This window comes from Ceratotherium simum, chromosome 12 (assembly GCF_057802395.1).
Source record: "Ceratotherium simum simum isolate JZ-2026a chromosome 12, ASM5780239v1, whole genome shotgun sequence".
NCBI classification, from domain to species: domain Eukaryota; kingdom Metazoa; phylum Chordata; class Mammalia; order Perissodactyla; family Rhinocerotidae; genus Ceratotherium; species Ceratotherium simum.
The window spans coordinates 34,669,795-34,693,129 of NC_141911.1; the positions used below are offsets into that span (position 1 = coordinate 34,669,795).

General features: G+C 37.7%; 1 protein-coding gene across 5 annotated transcripts in view; it reads left to right on the plus strand.

The window, feature by feature from the left end:
• SH3D19 (SH3 domain containing 19) overlaps window positions 1-23,335 on the plus strand; it is a 166,748-nt gene that overhangs the window by 104,549 nt on the left and 38,864 nt on the right. For 2 of the 5 annotated variants that reach the window (XM_087437541.1, XM_087437539.1), the window contains exons 3-7: window positions 10,222-10,262; window positions 16,380-16,422; window positions 18,728-18,866; window positions 18,996-19,158; window positions 19,864-20,868. In XM_087437541.1, the coding sequence (XP_087293667.1) occupies window positions 10,222-10,262; window positions 16,380-16,422; window positions 18,728-18,866; window positions 18,996-19,158; window positions 19,864-20,868 (1,391 nt within the window). Of the gene's footprint in view, window positions 1-10,221; window positions 10,263-14,668; window positions 14,974-16,379; window positions 16,423-18,727; window positions 18,867-18,995; window positions 19,159-19,863; window positions 20,869-23,335 lie in introns of those variants that run through there. The other 3 variants (XM_087437540.1, XM_087437542.1, XM_087437543.1) reach the window with 3 other exon arrangements.

The following is a 23,335-nucleotide window of genomic DNA, read 5'->3' on the forward strand; positions in this document are numbered from 1 at the left end:
TTTTAATGTTTGGTTATACTTTACCCTCTCTTTCAGTTGTGTTTCATTTGAATTGCCGTTCATGATTAGTTCTACATTTGTGATAATATTTTTTAAAGATTCCAGATATCCTTGTGTGGTTCCACATTTTCTGTATTAAAATTGCCTGCTTAAAAAAAAACACAAAAGAACTTGCCTGTTGACTTTTCTGTCTTCTCCACTTTACTGTAAGCTCTTTGAATACAGGGGCTCATTTTTTTTGCTCTTGTCCCCAGTGCCTAGGAGAATCCCTGGAACATGGAATACACTAAGGAAATAATAGTTACATTAATGATTTTTAAATTATAAATGTTTATGTTCATTTAATTTGATTATTAACTCATTTTTTTATTTTATGCTGGAGCAGTAGGACTTGGTGAAATATATAGATCGTTTTCTTTCTGTAAGCTTTTTTGAAGTTGTATGCCTGCTGCTACTCATGGTGGGATTCTGGGGGATTTTCATGCCTGTAATAGCATTTAGATTTGATCTCAGCCAGTTTTTTTCCATAAAGTGATTGATTATCTGATGGTTTGTTTGTAATTTTAATTATTCAAAAGTCATGAATTTGACATGAACAAATTACTTTTTTTTTTTGCCATAGCAAATCTTTTTTTTAAAATAACTTACAAATTATAAAAGTAATAATGTTCATTATATAAAACTTGGAAAATACGGAGACATAGGTAGGTAACAAATCATAATTCTCTACCTCTTAGAAACAACTATTGTTAACATTTTGGGCATATGCAGTGGTGTGCTGATAAATGATAAATGCTATAGGAATGTTGGTTCATATTTTTGTTTATATTAATGAGTAAGATGAAAGTGAAACAACCAAGACATACTTCAGAATTTCCACCCGTTTTGTCAGTGGCCTGAGCAACTTCTTTGCTGGTTTAGATAGTAGTTTTCAAATACTGGAAGAATGTTTCCTCAATTTTTTGTGCTATTCATAATTTAACAGCTACAAACACAACATGCTTTTATGTTGAATCTGCGTTATTAACATTTTCTCCATTACTTTCTTTAGTCTATACCATCAATAAAATGATAAATTAAGCCCTTGTTTGCCAATTTTCATGGTGTAAATACTCCCACCATGGCCAATTTCAAGCTACCAACATGACACAAGTGATGGTGAATTGGAAAGAGTTGAACCATAGCACATCACTATATAGTATTTCCACCATACAGACATAATAGACATAAATAATCTCAAGAGCATAGATAATAGTAAAATAATCAGAAAATGATAAGTTTTGATGATTTTTACCTTTATTTTTATGTGATTTACTTAATTATAAATTTATATAGTTTGTTTATATAATTTTTAATAATGGCTGTGTTTAACAGCTGGCCTGCAAATTTCTGAAAATTTAATGGTCAGCTTTGACAAGCCAGTATGAGCTGGCTCCAGCACACCACTGGGTAGATGTGTTCTCATTATTTTTGTATAAATATAAAATATATATATATATTTATATATAATATATATATATTTGTGTGTGTATATATAGTTTTTTTAAGTAAGATTTTTGAAATAAGATTGGGATCATATAAAATATTCAGTTTGGGGACCTATTTATTTATCATATAGAAGTGAATTCCAGTATCAGTTGGTCATGCCCTGTTGCTTTGCCACAGGCTGCACTTCAGGCCATTTCACAGCAGGTATAGCTGGTCACAAGGGGGATTTGGTGAGAATGGCTGAATAAAATACCTCTCCTCTCCAGTGTGGGTGGTAAGAGGAGAGAATGAATGGGGACAGGGGCAGCATAAATCTCCTGTGTAGTAGGCTGGTTATTTCAAAGTATGGTGCCAATGGGCACTTCATCATTCCGCAGGCAGAGTCCTTACCTTGAGAGCATTTGGAAACCTTGCTCCCCGCATCCACAATACAGTGCTCCATCCTTTGTTCAGCTGGACCCCATACCTTCCATTCTCTCCTATATTCTCCCTCTGCATCTTCTTGCTTCCCTCCTGTCTGCTTTTTTCTTCTGATGCTTATAGGAGGCAGATTTACTCTCTGTGAATCTTTTAAAATGTTCTATCAAGATAGAACTACTTGTTTGGGGGCAGTTGGACTCAGGCCCTACAGTCTTAACGAACAGTCGTACCCTTAAATGAAGGTATCCTGAACAACATAATATGTATCCTAAAAGCTGCTGTTCTGTGGGCTCCCCAATCTAGAAATTTACTATACCTGTTGGGTAATTTCATATAACTATTGGTAGTCATAATTTTAAATGACTTTAAAGTCCTTTAGCTACCAGGTATGTTCTTGGTATCCAATGGAAACAGTTTCCAGTGGCTTTGCAAAAAATACATATTAGCTGGTGGACGTATTGTTTGTACTCGTTATGTAATGGAGAAATTGTTGAATGTTTTCAGTAAAAGTTTTCATCCCTACCCACTATTGAAGTTTTTGTTTCAATTCCCAGAGGAGAACAAATCCATGTGTTGTTAGAATGAACTCAGCTGTTTCTATGTTCCATTTTACATTCTTGGTCAAAGCCTTCAGCTTTAAGAGAAACTCTTTAAGAACTGGCAGTTTTGGAAGGACTTGATTAAATGAATTTTTTTTAAATGTATTTGTTTTTACTAGCAAAATAAAGGCCTTTTTAGGCCTTTAATATAGGAAATTACATTGATTAGGTTTTCCTGTTTTGTATGTTTATTGCTTCATTGTTAATTCCTCCACCATTGATTAAGCCTATTTTATTCTGGCTTAGACATCACTGAGATTTGGTGAAAAGATAAAAATGTAATGCTGTAGGAAACTGTAAAGGGTAAAAAGAAGGGCTTAGCCAACCTAAAACCTTTGATCAAGTGATTACAATGCTAAGACATGGGTGGCTACAACATTCACATTTAAAAGATATTTTTAAAAAATTATTGGTGTAGAAAAATCTTGTAGTGTCTTATAACAACTTAAATAATTTATGCATTTTTATTAATAACATTTAAACCTAGCTTTTAAAAAATATCTGCCTATTTCAAATAAAAAATGGAGCTAACATTTTAGAACTAATACCTTTTTTAGATCTTAAAGCCGGAGTTTCAAACTGACCTAATTTCTTTTTATCGTGTTGGAAGTGTCAATTAATATTTTGATCAGTTTCAGATGCTGAAAATATGTATTTTGTTTTGCAATGAAAAATAGCAAAATATCATTGCTCACGACAGTTTTATTTTAATCCCATAAAGAATGGAAAAACACAAAATCATGTTTCTTGCCTTTTTTCTTTCCCTGCTGCCTTCTACTAAACCCACTGAAATTTCATATGCTTTTATCAATAGTAAGGTTTTATTTTTTATGAGAGAATATTACTGGTTAATTGAGATGAATTTGGTCTCATTTGAAAACTACCACATGCTGAGGTTAAGGCATCTTCCCAAATATTCGTATGCGTGCACACACCTCTTTGTTTGTAACATATTTTATTGCTAGCCCAGCTTCAAATATCAGCTGCTTCTGGAACTTTTGAGTTTTGGTGCTGATTTGATTGCCACATCATCAGGAGACACCAGGCACCTTTGCTATGCAGTTATCTCTTCTAGGTTTCAATACTAAATGATTAAAAGTAAGTTAGGAATGATGTCAAAACAAAGGCCCAAAATGTTTGTCTATACTAATTGTACCTCCGCTAAAAATGAATCCCCCCACTCTTACTCTGATAGAGTTCTCAGGTTGTATATGGAGTCTAGTACCTCTTTTCCTCCTTTCATCCTTCCTACCCTCTCCTTCTGTACCCTTTATATGACCTAAAATTCAAATAATCTATTAATCAGATACTGTCATTACTTATCTACATATATGTTCCTTCAATTTTCAGTGCCTCCAAAGGAGCAGAATTAATCTTGGGTTATTTTTTAAGTGTTAGATTTGTTCATGCACTAAGGAATTAAAAAGATAGCTAGAAGCTATAGCCAGAAATGTTAGAATTTCTGGCTATAGAATTAAGAATTCTATTCTATTAAGAATAGAATTAAGACCTATTCTCCATAACTCTGACATCAAAAAGTGTTACTAGGTATGCCTCTGAGTTTACAGCAACAAGTGTAGGAGGTAGTATTATGACCACTTTCTACTTACCACCATCTTCTAGCTATAATAGGACCAAGAGAAGAGAAAAATAGATTATATGTTCTGATGAGAACCAGTATATTGGAGTATTTATATGTTTAGTAAAAACTAACACTGTAAAGCAGATTTTTCCAGGTAAGTGGTAAACTAGTATGTAATGAGAAACCTTTTCCCCTTCTCTCTTCTCTCTGAGTATTCTTTTCATCCTTGGACAGAGGGCTTTTCGTTGGTGTTTGCTTCTTCTTATATAGGCATTGGGACTCTATATATGAACTGTGATGTAGGAAACACCTACCTTTAATTTTTTCTTCTGTAGTGTAACCAAGTGACTCTTTGGATTTCCACCAAGCTTCCTGTTCCTAATTTCTCTTGCCAGGTGGTGTCCCTTGCCAGTCTCGTGTCTATCACAGGAGTTTATATCAGGTTTTCCCTGAACATCAATAAGGAAGTGTCCAAAGGGATGTGTCAGTCTTTTAAGGTAGAAGCTTTGCTGCATATAGTTTTTAAAACCAGGATGACAGGTTTTAGGGAAGGGTGTGGATTTTCTATTTTTTTGTTTTTAAGAACTTCTCTTTACATTCTTTAAAAGTCATTGTTAAATATGGTGTCATTGCATGAGTCAGTTGTTTGTAGGAGACTTGTTCTTTCCATATGATCTAAAATATTTTATGGCATGGAATCTGAACATGCCAAGAGGACTTTAAAAATTGCCTTAGTTTTTAAAAATTGGCCATAATTTTTTTTTTAATTTAAGGTTTATAGGCAACATCATTGCAATACGTACACTGCCTGAAAAGGAGTTTGTAGTCCAGTAGAGGAAATAATGCACCAAAATACCTGTAATAGAAAGTAAAACGGGGCCGGCCCCGTGGCTTAGCGGTTAGGTGCACGCGCTCCGCTGCTGGCGGACCGGGTTCAGATCCCAGGCGCGCACCGACGCACCGCTTCTCTGGCCATGCTGAGGCCGCGTCCCACATACAGCAACTAGAAGGATGTGCAGCAGTGACACACAACCATCTACTGGGGCTTTGGGGGGAAAAAAATAAATTAAAAAAAAAAAAAGAAAGAAAGTAAAACGTATATGAAAGTCCTAATTTTAAGAAAAGCAGAAATACACACAAATTGTAAGCTCTTCTCTTGTCTATAGGCTTCTCCCTAGACTATGATCACCTTATAGGCAGGGTCCATGTCCTAGTTGATCTTTTTCTTTGGTACCTAGCATAATGCCTAGAATAAAATAAGCATTAAATTTCTTGTTTGAAAATTAAAATTTTTTCTTAACAGTTAAGTGCATGCTTGTCTTTTTTGGTCAAAAATACAGAAATCATCAGCTGATAAGACAGAAGTTCGAAAAATCAGTCTCTGGATGTTATGGATGCTTCAAACTGAAACTGCCATATATTTGTTTAATATTTTACTACCCTCACTTTGTCCCAGCATACAGTGGGCACCCCTTTAGAACTATGTGATCCTTTTCATGCCTTTTACCAACAAATAACTTCTAATTATAAAATATAATCTTTCTGTATTGCTATATATCCAGAAAAGAGAGGATAGGATTTTAGCCCTTTTTATTTTCCTAGGTTTTTCTGTATAAACTCTATCTATAGATCACTTTAGGTTGACTGTGGAGGAAAGATAGAACCCCAGACAAGATTTATTCTTTTTACTAATTCCTAGGTTCATTCAATAGGTGTTTATTGAACACAGTTGTCCCAACTGTGGTGTGGGACATCAGACCCATAGTTTTCAACCTTTTTGTGTTCACATTTGAAGAGGTTAAAGATTCTGTTTTCACGTGTTGCAGTAAATGCCACGTTTCTTGGGTGCTCACTTGACATTATGCTCTATACCTCTTCTCAAAGCAAGTGGTACCTGCTCTGCATCATATAACATAACCCACTTGGACAAGTTGCATCTGGTTCACATCACTGAGTGTTATTGTGTATTATATAGGGTTTGAAATTTAGCAGCACACCAGCGAAGACTTTGTGCTGCTTATTGGTTGGGAATTATTACCAAAGGCTTAACTTATAAAAAGACAGGTTCTAAAGATAATGTATAATGAAAAATTGTGAATAGGCAGAATCTCCCCTGAAGTTCCATTAATTGACACTTAAAGTACAGTATTTGTTGGCAAATTAGGTACCATGTTGGAGTCTGCATCATCTCTTAATAAGCTAAACCTGGCCAGTTTTCCATGCTACTATCAAAATGTTCTTCATTGAGCACCACATGCTTGTAAAGGTGACATTTTGTATGAAAAATACGTATTTTTAAACATTAGACCCAGACACTTTTCGCAAGATGTGCATACAACAAAGTGTAACTGGGAATTGTGACCAAGAGAACAAAACCAGCAACAAAATTGTTCCTGGGGATTTGCTTGTTAAGTAGATTGTAGGTGGAATCACCTGTATCTTTCAAATTATATTTCTTTCTCTCTGTGAGTAGGATTGAGTTCACATTAGTTCAATGAGCACATGATACAGTTGCACTATAAAAATTAGTAGAAGGCAGTCTCTCTTCTTGAGAAGTTTGTAGTTTAATTAGGAAGTCAAGACATGCATGTGTGGAAAAAAAAGAACAACTTAAAGAGTTGGGAAGGACAGGGCAACATATTCTAATTTTAAATGTACTGTAGTTATTAATAATGGAGTTGAAAGCCTTTTCCAGGATCTTTGAACACTTTCATGGGATTTCTTTTTTCATAGAGCTAAAGAAATATGAAACTAAGTCTGCAGAGCTACTGATCACCATGCCCATTTTGTGAAAAACATCATGGGAAGGAAGACCTAAAGGAACAGAGATCTCTGTTCCCAAGGGGGATAATACAGTGCTCACAAAAGCTTGTCAGTCTGTTTTGTTCTTTTGGCTTTGTTATTGCTTCAGCTTCACAGGGGATTAGGTATATGAGACGTATGCATTGTGAAACTCTGAATGGTTGTAAGTAGCGAATAATAATTGCAACTGAAATACGAATGGTCAATTATTTGAATTTGTAAGGTAGGGTTATGATAACTGTAGGGCAACTCTACTGGTGTTGGCAAGGTAGCTCCAAAAATTTCAGCCTCATGTAATAATGGACTACAGAAATTCGTGTATTGGAAAATTAGGAAATGTACATTAGGAAATGTAACTAACATTTTTTGAAACTCTAATATGTGCCAAGCACTGTACTGTATATTTTACATAGTTTTTTTTCATTCAGTCTTAGTAACAAGCCAAAAGATAGGCATTGGTGTCCTCATATTACAGATAAAGAAATGATTCCAGCAAGTAAGTAAATTGGCCAAGCTCACACAAATAGGAAAGTAGGTCTCTGGCTGGCTCCAAATTCTATACTCTTCCCACTGTAGTCATGATGCCCCAGTAGGTACATCATGCATCCTATTTACTTTTTCTCTACCTAGCCCCCATATTCTTCATGCTCACAGATATGACCGTCAATAGAACTCATTTTACGAATTTTATAATATATAGATTTTGTTAACGAAACTCATTTAAAAACTTATTAGCTTTGTTTGTCCTGAAACTAAATGTGTAAATAAAGGTCACGCATATGATTTGCTGGTCCTTGAAAAAGATTAAGTAGAAAAATAACTGATGTAACTTGACATTATATTATAGATCTTAATGATTGTAATTGAACTGTCAATGGTGATGAAAAAATAAGTTAACTCAGAACTCATATAACTTTTTCCCTAAAGCTTTCAGAGTTTTTTTTTTTTTCTCCTCAAAGCCCCAATACATAGTTGTATATCCTAGTTGTAGGTCCTTCTAGTTCTTCTGTGTGTGACTCTGCCTCAGCATGGCTTGATGAGGGGTGAGTAGGTCCACGCCCAGGATCCGAAGGGCAGACCCTGGGCCACCGAAGCAGAGCGCGCGAACTTAACTGCTACGCCACGGGGCCAGCCCTGTTTCAGAGTATTAATAGAAGTATTTTGTAGTTTTGTTATAGTTTTTAAGTTTAGCAAAAGCCATCCCAATTGGGTCTCAATTCTTTTTCTTTACTAATCTTTATTCTCTAATTCTTAAGAAGGAATTTGCTGGGCCGGCCTGGTGGCATAGTGGTTAAGTTTGTGCACTCTGCTTCAGCAGCCTAGGGGTTGCAGGTTTGGATCCCCGGTACAGACCTATGCACTGCTCATCAAGCCATGCTATGGCAGTGTCCCACATACAAAAAAAGAGGAAGATGGGCACAGATGTTGGCTCAGGGGCCAATCTTCCTCACAAAAGAAAAAAAAAAGAAAAAACAAGAAGGAATTCACTGCCTCACCATCCCCAAACTTTAAACTGTGGAGGCTTATCAGAGTTTTAGAACTAAAAGATAATTTGTTTTCATTAGTTTCAAGTAATTACATTTAATCTTATTCTTTTCCATTCCCCATAGTTTATCAGATCTGACCTTACATATTGCGATGATGATATTAATTTAGACACTATTAAAATGGCATTGTAGCTTTATATTTGTCTCAGTGGCAAAGTACTATTTACTAACTCATACTTGCTTCTCCCATTACATAATATTGCCTTAATCTAGCTGGTAATATATGGTGATAAAAGCTTGACTGATGCAGACACAAGATGAAAACACAGGTATTGGTGTTAGTCTGTAACATTATTGTTTTCTGTTTTGAGAAGCAAATCAGGGTTGGCTCAAGGCTTTGTTTATAAAAATATATGTAATTTTTCTTTTTGAAATGCAGCAAGTTAAAGACTTTTGTTTTATTGTAGTCCTGAAATGTGGCATTTTTAAAAAGTTCAGATAACGCTTGATTTATAAACACCTGACTTAAAACATAGAGTGATTGACTGTCTATGTTCCTTCATAAAAAGACTCATTTTTTTCTCCTGGTATAGCCATAGTACCACTTTTTAAAAAGTGTTCTTGGTGCTAGAAATTGCTTCTACTTCTTTCTTCTCTCCTCACTGCCTTTGTCCTATTTTCTCACATGCCTCCAATTTTATCTCACTACTGCCACCATCAGCTTGGCGACCAGAAATGGCAAAGTCAGCTTTTTTCTTATCTATATAAATCCTATTACTCTTTTTTTGTTGCCACTAGCTTAGTGGTTCTCAGCTGAGGGCGATTATCATGATTTTGGAGACCTCCTGGAGCTTAATGGTTTTTTTCTTGTCTGGCAGAATAGTATATTCTTCAAGTGTCCCTCCTGTAAAATGAACTGATATGTTATTGCATCTTCCTGAAGCTTTATCTTATCTATCTAAGAAACAGAAAGAGGATTTATACAGATTGCCACAAGCATAAATTTAAAAAGAGCATAAATTCAAAAATAAGTATAAATTTTAAGAGCATTCTGAAAAAAGTGAAGAATTTTATAAATAAGGGTTTTTTTTTCTAAATAATATCATTAAACTTTTAAGGTTGTATATTTTTTCTAAATGATTTCAAAAACAATTAGTCCAGCTGATTTGAATAAAGATAAAAAACAAACAAACAACCTTGCAAACTAGTAGCATTAGCCTTTGCCGCTAGAAGGTTTTCACCAATGAGTAAACAGAGGCTCAGAAAGGTTCTGTGACTTGCCCAAGGTCACACAGTCAGAGACAGCCAGGATCAACCAGCTATTGAACAAAACTCAAAGCAAGGAGACACTTTTATTTTAGGTGGTGATGTTTTTAATTCTAATCTTAGAAAGAAATGCTGTTGATCCTTAGGTCAAATTGACTATAAAAATGATCTATTTTGATCTGATATGAGAAGACAGGAATTCCAATGTCAAAGACAAAAGAGATACAGAGGACCAGAATTCTTTTGAGTACCATGTAATTGTTACCTGACTTCGAGCAGTGTCTAGAATTTTACTGGAAGATGCAGTATGTAGGTAGCTATGAAAGCAATTTTAAGGCAAAATTTTATTTACACTGTAGATATACTTTACCAGCCTCCTTACTTCCCATAAAGCATTTCAACTGTCAAAGGCAATTTCAAGAATTTGTGTTTTGTAAAGAGGATAGACCAGTAACTAATGTATCAAACTTGCTGCTTGGTGCCATATTGAGTCCCAGAAATGACCTGGCATTGTGAATGATTCTTCTTCAAAAGGATTAATGAATGTGTAATAAGTTTTCTTTCTTTCTTTTTCCAGCCAAGGACCCTTGTCATCCATTAGAGCAGTAATCAAGAGAAGTAAGTTTGTTTTTTCCTGCTCTGTATTTTCCTCTGTAATAATTTTAAATGATGATATAGATTTCCAGCAAATGATTATATTTGATGGATCTTACAAAGAATCCAACAAGAGTAACTTCTCCTAAAGAGTAATAAACCATTTCAGAAAAGCAACTCGTTTTTCAACTTTCTTTTCAACTTTCACTTATTAATATGCCAGTTCCTCAGAACAATATTTTTCTCTTACAGAACTAAGCTGTTAAAAAAAAAATCTGGGGCCCAGCCCAATTGCGCAAGTGGTTAAGTGGGCACGCTCTGCTGCTGCGCCCTGGGATTCGCCGATTCGGCTCCCCGGCGCACACCGATGCACTGCTTGGCGGGCCATGCTGTGGTGGCGTCCCATATAAAGTGGAGGAAGATGGGCACGGATGTTAGTCCAGGGCCAGTCTTCCTCAGCAAAAAAAGAGGAGGATTGGCAGATGTTAGCACAGGGCTGATCTCCTCACAAAAAAAAAAAAAATCTGGATTATCTAGTCAATTTCCATGATCTAATATAAATTTTATGTAACCATTTTCCATATGTAGAGACATCTGATGGGTTTAAAAAATATCAGACCCTGTCCTTTTTGATTCATTTGCTTCCACAGTATTTTTATTTAACTGTATAAATGCCTGTGGAGTTCAGCTCACACTTCCACATACGAGATAGAAATGCTGTAATATATTCTCTCCAAAATGGTGCATTCGTACTTTCTGACTTTACCTCTTAGTTAAATCTTTAAAACTTTAAAACTTACTCTTGGTGTAAGACTTTAACTTTTTTTTTTTGTGAGGAAGATCGGCCCTGAGCTAACATTTGCCAATCCTCCTCTTTTTGCTGAGGAAGACCGGCCCTGGGCTAACATCCGTGCCCATCTTGCTCCACTTTTTATGGGATGCCACCACAGCATGGCTTGACATGCGTCGGTGCCCGCCCGGAATCCGAACCGGCAAACCCTGGGCCCCCGCAGCGGAGCGTGCGCACTTAACCGCTTGCGCCACTGGGCTGGCCCCCAAGACTTTAACATTTTTTAAAATAAAAGACTCTACAAAGGTCTCTTTTCCAAATAGAACATGGATTACCTGTTATTAAAAAAAGAAAGGAGGGATTTTTAAGTGTTCTTCACATTATTTGAGCTGAGGTCACCACCCTGAGGAGGATGTATCCTGCTTTTAGAAACATTAATTTGTAATATTTAGTATGAATTTAGGATATCCACAGGTTGTAAAGAGCATCCATTGGAACGATTGTGGTGAAAAATTTGTAAGGTGGAAATACAGAAAGATATTCCATGATTCCCCACGTTTCATTTTGTTGGTGATGGTGGTGAGTTACAAAGATGTGAGAATGCCACACTGTATGGTGAAGGAGATTCAGATGTCAAAATGAAAAATTCATGATAGCTTTACATGCCTTAAAGACCTTGGAGTAGGGGTAGGGGGAGAAAGGGCAGGGAGAGAATTTAAAAAGGAAATTAGGGTCTGGAATTTAGGCAAGAATTTCTTGTTGGAGATATAATTTGTGGTAATCAAGGTTATAGGCAAAACCCTGGGAGTAGCTAAACATTTAGGGAGAAAGTGTAGAGGATAGAGAAGATGACAAAGGCAGAATCTTGGGAAACATTGATATCTGAGGCCGACTATGCCTTTAAGTTGCCGCAGGGCAAAAGATGCCTGACCCCAAAACCCAGACCTGCTGAGGATGAGGGCCTCCTTTCTCTGAGTCCTGTCTGCTGGTTCCTGCTTTTGTTCTCTGGCTTCTTACCTTTCCTACCTCTTGGATTTCAGGACCTCTTTGTTGGGGATTGTAATTTGTTCCTGACTTCCCATAGATCCTCCTGGATGGATTTTACTTACCCTGAGGCATCTGTGCTGTGCAAGGATTAAGGAGAAGGCAGCTAAGGAGGAGTGGGCAAAAAAAGGCTGAAAAAGAATGATGAGAATAATAGAAAAACTAGGAGACAGCCGTGTATTAGAGGTCAAGGGAGGAGAGGTTTTTGAAAAGAATGAGTGAACCACAAATAGCTCTTAATGCTGCAGCAAGGTCAAACAAAAGGTGGCTGAGACTAGGTCATCGTATGTGGCACTTAGGAGGTCAGTGGTGACCTTCGAGAGAGCAGTTTCAGTAGAACATTGAAGTTGGAAGCCACACTTCAATTTGAACAATGAATGGAATATGTGGAAGTTGGGACAGCTGGGGTAGGCCACTCTTTTATGAAATGTGGTGGTAAACAGAAGGAGAGGGAGGGGCTGTCACTTGAGAAAGGAGGAAGGTCAAGCAGAGAAGAGATTTGAATGTCTTCATAGACTGTTTAGGATGAGGAAGCTTGGAAACATTTGTAGGCAGCAGGGAAGGAATCAGACAGAGATCAGAAGAAGAAATTGGTGAAGCAGGGCCCTAGAAGAGAGAGGAAGGAGATGAAACAAAGGGAAAACTCTTGCTTTGAGGCTTTAAAAAAAAAAAAAACAACTAACCCAGTTGTCTTTTAGTTCTTAGGTGTCAGTCGCTTTGTGTACACTAAAGAAATATTTGTTGGTTGTATTTATCCCTGATGTTTAGGCAAGAAGGCCAAACCTGATCCTCAAGTGATGCCATGTAAATACAGAATGAGGAATAATTGTGTCATCCCTTGTCTTTTTCCCCATTTTGCCCATTCTATAAGAAAAATTACATTGTAAACAGTTTTTGTCTTACCCAACCCATTGAAATGTTTGCTTTACTACCCCAGATTCAGTCATCTAACCCTGGCAAGGAGAAAGACTTTATCAGATTTTTAAAGCAATATTCCTTAACTGGTTGTATTTTAAATTCTTTCATAATGATTCTGGTTCCAATAAAGCCTTGAGGTCCTTTTTTTTGCATTCATTCTTGTGATCCCTAAATATTTTGAGTAAAGATCTTAAAAGTGTCTAATTGAATATATCTGGAATTTCATGATTTTTCCTTTCATTAACTGTTTAAGAGAAAGTTATTCTCTGAAATTCAGATTTAGCTAATATTCACTGCTTCTTGTAAGTCAGGAACTGTTCACATACATTATAAAATAACACTCCGCGTGGTAGGTATTAGCCCCATTTTACAGATGGTAAGGACACTGAGTCTCAGAGAGGTTAAATGCTTCACAAGGTAGATCTGAGATGTGAACCTAGACTTCCTGACTCCAAGGCCATTGAGCTTTCGACTCCACGGATGTTCTTGTTATCATGTCAAATGCATCCAGCTCATACGCTGTCTCAAGCAAATGTAGTTATTACTGAGTTAGTGAGTTATTTTTTATTATTGTGATTTTCATTGGTAAGACAGTATTATAGCCAAGATGCTTGTAGTATAATCCTTCTGTGTGTTTATTTCTTCTTACCATCATTTAGTTGATAATTTTGAATTATTTAGGGTCAGAACTAGTATCCAGCTCTCCTGGCTCTACAAGGAGTTAAACTGCTTCAAGGCACAAACTGCCCCCAGCCCTTCCCGTAATGGGCTGTGACCTGGGATAATTTGTTTAACCTCTCTGTATCTCAGTGTCCTCATCTGTAAGGTGAGGAGTAGGATGATCACTGAGGATCCTTCCAGGCTTATGATCCTGTTGGAATTTAGGAGGATTCTTTATTAGTGCTAATATTGCAAGTCCAGATCTCAATCTTTTATAAACAGCTGAATATGAATTTGTTTTATACTTAGAATTTAACTATATGAACTAGAAAAGTTTGAAAATAGTTCTGTAAAATGGCAGAATAACTTTAAGTGAAAATACTGCCTTTATTCTGTGGCCTTAATCCAAAATGCATGAAACACGAGTAGCTGGTGGCAGGGGATTAAAGGAACATGTTTGTCTGTATGGGCATTGGTGGCAAATTCAATTCTCCTGGCAACATCTATGCCAAATCTGTGTAATCTGGAAAAATGAGGATGAGATTAAGCAGATAGTTGAGAAAATAGCAGGAAGAGTGTGAGACACTACATGAAAATCTAGTGTTTCTAGCCACTAAACTTGTTCAACAATGACAAAAAGTGTCAGTCATTTCTATGAGGTTCAAGAGAGAAAAGAGATTTCATAGATGAGTGAAATTGAAAAAAAAAATTAAGAGCAGAAGAAGGAAAAGCAGTGATTCTCAAAGGATATGGAAAAGATCTGTAAGTATAATTGGGAGACCTCTTCTCCTCTCATTCTGCTACATCCAGAGTAGGAATACTACTCTGCTAACCAGGGGGACCTGTTGCTAACGACCTCTGGTGTGAATGGGCAAAATCAAGTGCAAAGCCACTGATTTAAAAGAATGTAAATTGACTACTGAATTACCTTTTAAGTGTTGTATTCATACTTTAGAATTGATTCCTATTGAAGTAGCAAATTGATTTTACAAAATGGCTTTTAGATTTTTTTGCACTGTTGTTAAAAATGATGGGTAGATTTTTTTACTGTGGTTGTGTGTAGGAGCATCCTGGTCTGTACAGACTTATCTTTTCCACAACATATTGCTTTACTCTCTGAAACTATTGTTCATCAACTTTTCTTTTCTGTCGAAGTGTGCAGAGTGGGGACAGTGGCATGGCAAAACAGTCTTGCTCCTGAATTCCTTTTAGAGCATAGGCAACTGGGTTCACTCCTTTTTCTCCCTTTCCTCTTCTATAACCCCTTCTTTTTTTCCCTTAGCACTCATGAATAGTGCACAGCAAAAATGCCCCGTGGAAGAGGTATGTTTGTGACAATAACATGATGTCTTTTAATAGTGCTGTCTGCTGATTCTGGCTTTCGTGATAGCGGTGATGTGATTGTAGTACTTGGTGAGCCTCTGACTTAATGAAGCCATTCTTATGAATCAGATGCGCCCCTCAGAGCTTTAGCCTCTCTGTCCTCTTTTATTCCAGTAGACAAAATGTACAAGATTTAGCTCTTGACAAAAATGTAACAGTCAGACCAGTTAATGATAGGAATATATGACATCCTCCAACTCAAGATCCAGAGGGTTTGGTTTCAGATGTTGGGTTTGCTGTGCCAACCCAGCATAGGTTCAGCTGTCACAGCTCCAACCCCAGCCTAAATTCCATTCTCACCTCCCACCTCCACCTCTGCCTCCCCGGCTTTGGCAGCCTCCTTGTTCAGAGAGAATCAAAAGTTAATAGGAGAAGGAAAGAAAAGATTCACATCTTCAACCTTTTCAAATCAGAAGAATTTGATTTGAAATCAGAAAAAGTATTGTAGAGATACAAAGGCAACTGGTAGAAATAGTTTCTATCTGAAACATATTCCCTTTTGTGCACAAATCTTTACAAAGTAGTACATATTTGAAGATTTTTAAGAGATATATTAAAAAAAAAAAAAAAAGAGATATATTTAGAATGTGCTCCTTGAAAATAGGGATAATATTCCCTATTACACATATGGGTAATATATGACCCCATATGTGACATTTTCCAGATCATCTGATTAAGACTTGATTTAGTTTTAAAATAAAATTTGGAAAAAATTTAAGCCATCTAGCTTTTTGAGTTTGAGACTTGAGGGAAAAGTCAATGCTGCATATACAGTTGTATAGGTTATAAACGTTTATAAAAGTGTTTTGAACACTTTTTGCTTTTCTTATTATCTCTTAATTTAGGTAATAAAACAACATAAATGTTATAAAATTCCAGAAGAGTTAGAAAATAGATGAAAATTTGACCACTTCCACTCTCTTTGCAATAGAGTTATAAACAAATATGACAAAAGTATAGTCATGTGGTTGAGAATAGATATTTAATTTTTTTCTGCTCATTGTTATTTCATGTCATTGTCATAATGCTCTTACCATGCACTTTGTATTTAATAGCTATCTTCTTATCTCTGTTCATTCTTCAGATTATTTTCAGAACCACAGAATATGTTTTGGGGAGTTTTTGAAATCTATATTTTCTTATGCAGTTCAAATATGTAACTATAACTTTATGCCATGTAAAAAGATCATTTTGATTTGCTTTTCAATTATCAATGTTAAAATTCATACATTCTATATGATATCAAGTATAAGCTAACTTTTTCTAATGGGGTACCCTATACAAATTTAAGCCTTTATAGAATGTACTAATTTTTGTGTTATATCAGTTTATTTTTTCTTCTATAGCTTCTCGGACTTCTATTCAGAGTGAGCTTCATCGAGAGAGGAGGTATGGTTATATTTGTAACAAAGGGCATATATTCTGCAAATAATGAAATCAAAATGTATTATCAGCAAGTTAAATATTTCTCTTTCATAAACAATGTATTACAGTGTTTTGCCTCATTAGTACATTTCCTGAATTAATCTGTAAGTTTGAATGATGAAGATTTTCCTTGAGAGAAGAAGCAATACAAGCCTGAAAATGTTCTTTTGACAGTGATTATTTACTGAAGTCAATTTAAAAAATGTTTATTAAGCAACTTCTATATGTAAAGCATTGTTGTAACTGCTTCAAAGAAATGCTTTGTACTGCCTAGCCACTTAGTAAATGTTGCACAGATAAATGCGTAGATGACAGGATAAAAAATGGAATGGAAGGATAAAGAAGGAAAAGAGTCAAGCAGGCTGGATAGACAGCTGAATAGATAAATGACTGGATGATTGGTTGGAGAGAAGGAAGGAGGGGAAGAGGAAGGAGTGAGTCACTGGGTAGATAGAAGGAAGGACCAATAGACAGACAGACAGGTGGTAGAATGGGTGGAAGTGTGGACAGGTGGGTAAATAGATTTTTTATAAGACGTGGTTCCTGCTTTCACTTTTCTTACAGTGTAGTATAGAGTAATGAAGAACAAGGACTTTAGAGTCAGACATAACCAAGTACTTCACTACTTTCTTACTGTGTGACCTGGGGCAAGCTACTTAGTCTTTCTTAGCTTCTGTATCCCCACCTTTAAAATGGTGCTAATCATACCTACCTCATAAGGTTGTTGTGTATGGTGCTTAACATTTATTAACTGTTAACTCTTTTTATTTAGTTAGACCAAAGCTGTAAGCAGAGGTTCTTGGGTAATACGGTTCAAATTTAATCAATGAGTAGGTTTTACTGTTTCACAAGCTAGCATGAGAATATGTGTATATGCACAGTTTTGGTAATGGCAGTGCTTTTTTATTTTTATTTTCCGCAGAGTGCTAGAGAAAAGCAGAACAGATATCATCATCCCTATTTGTTAGATGAGAAAACTGAGGCTCAGAGAAGTTGATTAATTTGCTCAGGGTCACACAGTTGGTGTTTGTTAAGAAATCATGTTGATGGGCCGGCTCTGTGGCTTAGCGGTTGAGTGCGCGCGCTCTGATGCTGGCGGCCCGGGTTCGGATCCCGGGCGCGCCCCGAGGCACCACTTCTCCGTCCAACGCGAGGCCGAGTCCCACGTACAGCAACTAGAAGGATGTGAACCTATGACATACAACTGTCTGCTGCGGCTTTGGGGGGAAAAAAGTGAATAAATAAAAAATCTTTAAAAAAAAAAAAGAAATCATGTTGAAAATAAAACTTAAACATGAGACTATAGAATCAGATTAAGAAAATGATGAGGGGCTGGCCTGGTAGCGTAGTGGTTAACTTCGCGCACTGCACTTCAGAGGCCTGGGGTTCGCAGGTTCGAATCCTGGGCACGGCCTGATGCGCCACTCATCAAGCCATGCTGTGGCGGCATCCCACGTACAAAATGGAGGAAGATGGGCACAGACGTTAGCTCAGAGCCCATCTTCCTCAGTAAAAAGAGGAAGATCGGCAACAGATGTTAGCTCAGGGCTAATCTTCCTCAACAAAAAGAGGAGGATTGGCAACGAAAGTTAGCTCAGGGCCAATCTTCCTCGCAAAAAAAAAAAGAAGGAAAGAAAAGAAAAGAATGAAAGGAGCCGTGCCCAAATCACTATGGCTCCTCACTATTAAAGATTAATCATCAAATTCATACACAAAACTGACCAGGAACACAGACACATCAGGGTCCAAAAGTGAACACGTAAACTCTAAACACTTAAAGGTGACTGTGAATTGGGGCACAGGTGGAGTGAGGAGAAAGAGAATATTCTATTTATATAGTATCACTTCAGAGTATCTACTTCATAATAACAGAAAACTAAACAGTTCTATTCAACCAGTGTACTTTTCTACCTTCCAATATGTTTCTGTTTGTGCAATAGGCTAGATAGCAGAGCCCTGGAACAAAGAGATTGTATGGGCTTTACTTAGTCCTTATTCTTATCAACCAAGGCAGAGCTAAGTGAGTTCAGGGTACATCTCTAACTTTTTGAGGCCAAAGTTGTAGAGAATGATTGTCATTTGCTCCCTTGAAGTGTGCCTGGGTGTACTGTTAGAGACAGCCCAGGCCAGAGAGGTCATTTCTGTGACTATGGAAGTTCTCATGTAACTTTTTTGGGTGATAGTTGTTTTCATGAATCTTTGAACATCTGCGAATAGACAATAGCTTGTTACCAACCTGCAAAACCTCACTGAGGCTTCTGTCTGCTAGGCGCCCAGAGATCACCATTGTGGCAGCTGAGCCACTGAGGCCAGCCTCGTGGTTTCCAGGAGCCCCACCTCCGGGACTGGGGTTTCCTGCATCTTCTGCAGCATGCTCTTGGAGGCCCAGTGAGCTGGTTCCTACTGAGGTGAATAAATATCACATTATCTCTTTGCATTTTATTTGCAAAATGAAGTTCAAAAATAAGAACAGTGGGACTGTTAACATCTTGGCTATTGCCCATAGATGTCTAAAATCTTCATTCTTTATTTTGCAGCTCCCACCATCTTATGAACAAGTCATAAAAGAAATCAACCAAGTTCAAGTTAATACTACAAATAATAATAATGCTGCTGCGACTCCAAGGCACACTATTACTTCTGCAACTCAGACTGACTTTTCAGAAGAAATAGACAACCATCTGCCTCAAAGTAATGCAAGTAATTTGTCTTCCCTAATTCTGACCTAGTTTTAGGGGAGCAGTCAGTAGTAGGCTCTAGCCTTTAAAATAATTTGCAATTTGTGCATAATTCATTGAGTTCTGCTTCCCAGTCAGTGTGATCATTGTGTACTTTCTTTATTTGGGTTTGCTATGATTATTATGATAATAGATCATTCTCACGAGCCACAGCCCCAATTTCTTGGGCTCACACTAGTTCATGTCACAAAAACATCATCCTTTTAACTCATAGTTGGCATTACTGCTTATGCCCTTTATTCCCATAGAGAAAGATGTTATGTTTAGCAACTTAAACTTGACAGGATGCTAAAGGTGGCTGTCCTGTTAGGCTTTTAAAAAGCATTGTATTTGGATAACTTTGGAAAAGTAAAGCAAGAAATGTTGGAATTTTGATGAGAGAAATGGTTCATGTGATAAGTCTACTGAGAATCAGGAATTTAATGGTGTTTTAAAATAGTATATAGCGAATATTTCTTATATGAATAAATATAACTTGAAGAACACTCCTGCAGGAAGCTGAGTATAAACAATTTCCCCACTGGTTTTGGAATTATTTTTTACAAATTAAGGAAACCAAAATCTCTTGTATTCTACATGTATATTTAAAAAATCTGTGTATCTTCTGTTATTTTTTCTTTTAAATTATAGCATTGCAACTTCTTTTTGTTTGTTTTGGTCTTTTCAGCACTACAGGCACCTCTCAAACCTCTTCAGCCTTCCCCAGCAGTCTCAGCCAGTGATCTTCTGACAAATGTGGTGCCTTTAATAGTCTTTGATGTTGCTGAAGAACAGAATTGTCCAGAAAACTCCAGTGCTACAAGATGTCCAGTGCCAAAACCAAGATCAAAAAGCAACCTCAGACCAGTAGCCAGAGATACTCACATTAAAAAGCAGCATCACCAGAAAATCAGCTCTGCGGCCACAAAAGAAGAGTCATCCCCAAGCCAGCCCCAGTCTCTGCTGGACAATACCAACGACTTGGATAGTCAGGCAGTAATGAACATTATGAACACAGAACGAAGCCAAAATAGTATTGTTTCAAGGATCAAAGCATTTGAGGGTCAGACAAATACAGAAACCTCGGGACTGCCCAAGAAACCAGAAATTGCTCCCCGCACACTCCCCCCAAGGCCTACTGTTTCCTCAGGGAAACCCTCTGTGGCTCCCAAACCAGCTGCTAACAGAGCTTCTGGAGAATGGAACTCCTGGACTGAAAACAGACTCAAGGTGGCCTCTAGGGAAGGGCTCACCCCACACTCTCCACTGCAAGAAGCAGGGAGCATCCCAGTAACCAAACCTGAATTGCCAAAGAAACCAAATCCTGGCCTTATACGCAGTGTTACTCATGAGATTCTGGGAGGAGGGCCCGTGGCTGAGAGCCCTGATGGTGGGAAGAAAGTCCCAACTCCTGCTCCTCGGCCTTTGCTGCCGAAGAAATCGGTTTCCTCAGAAAACCCCACCTACCCTGCAGCTTCGCTGAAACCGGTCACTGTTCCTCCCCGACTCTCAGTGGCATCACAAGCCAAAGCATTCAGGTCACTGGGAGAAGGACCCCCAGCCAACCCCCCAGTTCCAGTTCTGCAAAGCAAGCCTCTGGGGGACATCGACCTCATCAGTTTTGATGATGATGTTTTACCCACCCCATCTGGGAACCTGGTTGAAGACTCCCTGGGTTCAGCGTTGGTTCTGGGTGAGTAAATCAGAAGTGGAGGGGAATCTAAACTCATCATAGGGTATCTTGAATGGCACTTGCTGTTTTAGTTTCCACTACATAAGTTATTGCGGTGTATACGTATGCGTGTGTGCACATGCATGTGTGTGTATAGAAACGGGGAAATACAGAGAGACTAAGAAACATGGAACTGGGTGGGAGTTAGAAACAGAGAGGAATGGAAATATGGGATGGGGGAGGTGGAGATGGAGAAAGAGGGAGACATGCATGTTGATTACTGTTTTATGAGCCAGGAATAAGCAGACTGGGACTAAGGGTGAAACTAGTTGTGAGGCTGGCTCCCTTTCTCTGGTAGGTACAGATTCACGCATTAGGAGGATGCAAGGGAAATTCTCATAGATGAGAAGTCATGCAGTGGCCCCAGAAGGACTCCTAAAATTGAACTGGCCCCGCTGGGAGTGTCAGCAGAAGGGCCAGCCCTGGGGAGGACTCCGGCAAGAGCAGTGCAAGGAGTGAGGACCCAGCCATATGTTGCAATTTTTTTCCCATAATCTTCACGGAACATCTTCCCTTGGGAATGCAAAGTTTTGTAAATAAAATATAACACTTCTAAGTTTCCTGCCAAGATCAGGACAATTAAATTTCCCAAGAGGCAGAGAGGATGTTTTCTTTCCTCGTGCTGTTCATTCAGATGGAGGATGTGGTGGTGAAGCTTATCTTTGATTTGTCAAACTAAGCTGCCCTACTTGTCATTGATAAGATTCCTTTTACTACTCTTTGTTTATTTGGGTAGAATTTGTGAACATGTAAACTTGATAGTATTTTCAAAAGGTTAGCTGTCATCTTATAAATGTTTAACATGCGTCAAAATGGTATACATTCTGTGATTTAAAACCAAATTCTGCACAGCACAGGTGTATTTTAAATGATAACAAACACATTTATTAAATATTTATCATGCACATAATATTGTAGCTGGCTATGGAATGCCTCTTGTCCATAAAGAGTGGAAGGAAGAACATTAGAATGTATTGAGCTTCTGCAGGGTTCCAACCCCTCTGCTGGATACCCAGACATACATTATTTAACTTAATACTTTCAGTAACCCTCTGCAGCATATCGTTGGCCTCAGTTTGTAGACAGAGAACATAAGGTTGAGAGATATCAATGTATGGTAACTTCCCAGTGTCAGAAAACTAACAATTTTCTGAGGCAGGATTCAAACACAGTCTTTTTATTCTAAATTTAGTTTATTTTCACTATATCATGTTGCCATTCAACATTTTCATGAATCCTTAAACCAGGCAACACATTAAAAACTTTCAAGTGTTTGTTATATCATTTTCTTATTTAAACCTTTTTGGTGTTACAAGGTTCAGGGTAGGACAGGAATGGGTAAATCCAACAGAAGCAAGCCATTAAGGAGTGGAAACAGTTCAAGGCAAAGAAATATCACCTTTTGTAGAACCTGCTGGATTCTATGGGGATGGCAACTTGGTTAATAATTGCTGAGAATTTATTCTGTGTCATCAAGCAGATAATTACAGTCATCTTCAAAAAGGAAGGTCAGTAGTATACATTCAACATGAATACAGTCCGATGCTTCATACTCAGCCTTTTCTGTTTTGATTTCTACCACTTCATTGCACATCATTTAATTATTGAGGCAGTCTTTTAGCAAAATCTGTAATTTGCTTGCCGTACCTGACTTTAACCATTGCTCTTGGCTGTGGAGTTATATTGACCTAAACACTTTATCTTCTTTCTATTCCTGCTCCTCTTCCTATATTCTGCACCTTAGTAGTGATACCTTCACACACCCAGCCTTCCCTAGATAATCCTAGAAATACCCTTGAGTCTTCCTTCCTGTCACTCAATGGCTAGTTGTTTGGACTTGGAGTCATACAGGCCAAGGTCTGCCACTTAATTGCTCTGTGACTTTGGGCAATTCACTTAACCCCACAGTGCCTCTGCTTCCTCATCTATAAAACACAATAATAATACTCCTCATGGAGGTATTGCAAGGTTTAAATGTGATTATGCAGGAAAGCCCTATCACATTGTCTGAAACATGGTAAGTGTTCATTAAGTAGTAGTTATTCCTGTTACCTCTTGCCCTTCACATCCAATTAGTTCCCCAACTCCTGCTGGTTTTACCTTCTGAATAGTTCTTGAATGTTCCTCTCATTTCCGTCCCTCCTCCTCCTACCCCACTTTAGGCCTCTATGCCCAGATTACTGCAGTGGCCTCCTAAATTGAGCCCCTGCATCTGCCTCAAACCCATCATCATCTATTTATGGCTACCCAAGGGATCGTTCTAGAGTGTACATTGGACCGTCTTGGTTCCCTGCTTATTGACCTCCAGAGGCCTTCAGGATCACCTCTGAATTCCCCAACATGCAGAGAGATTTTTGTTCTTTATTTATTTGGGCTTTGTGACTTTTTGATGGTATATCAATGTCAGTGTAATAAAGGATTATGGTCT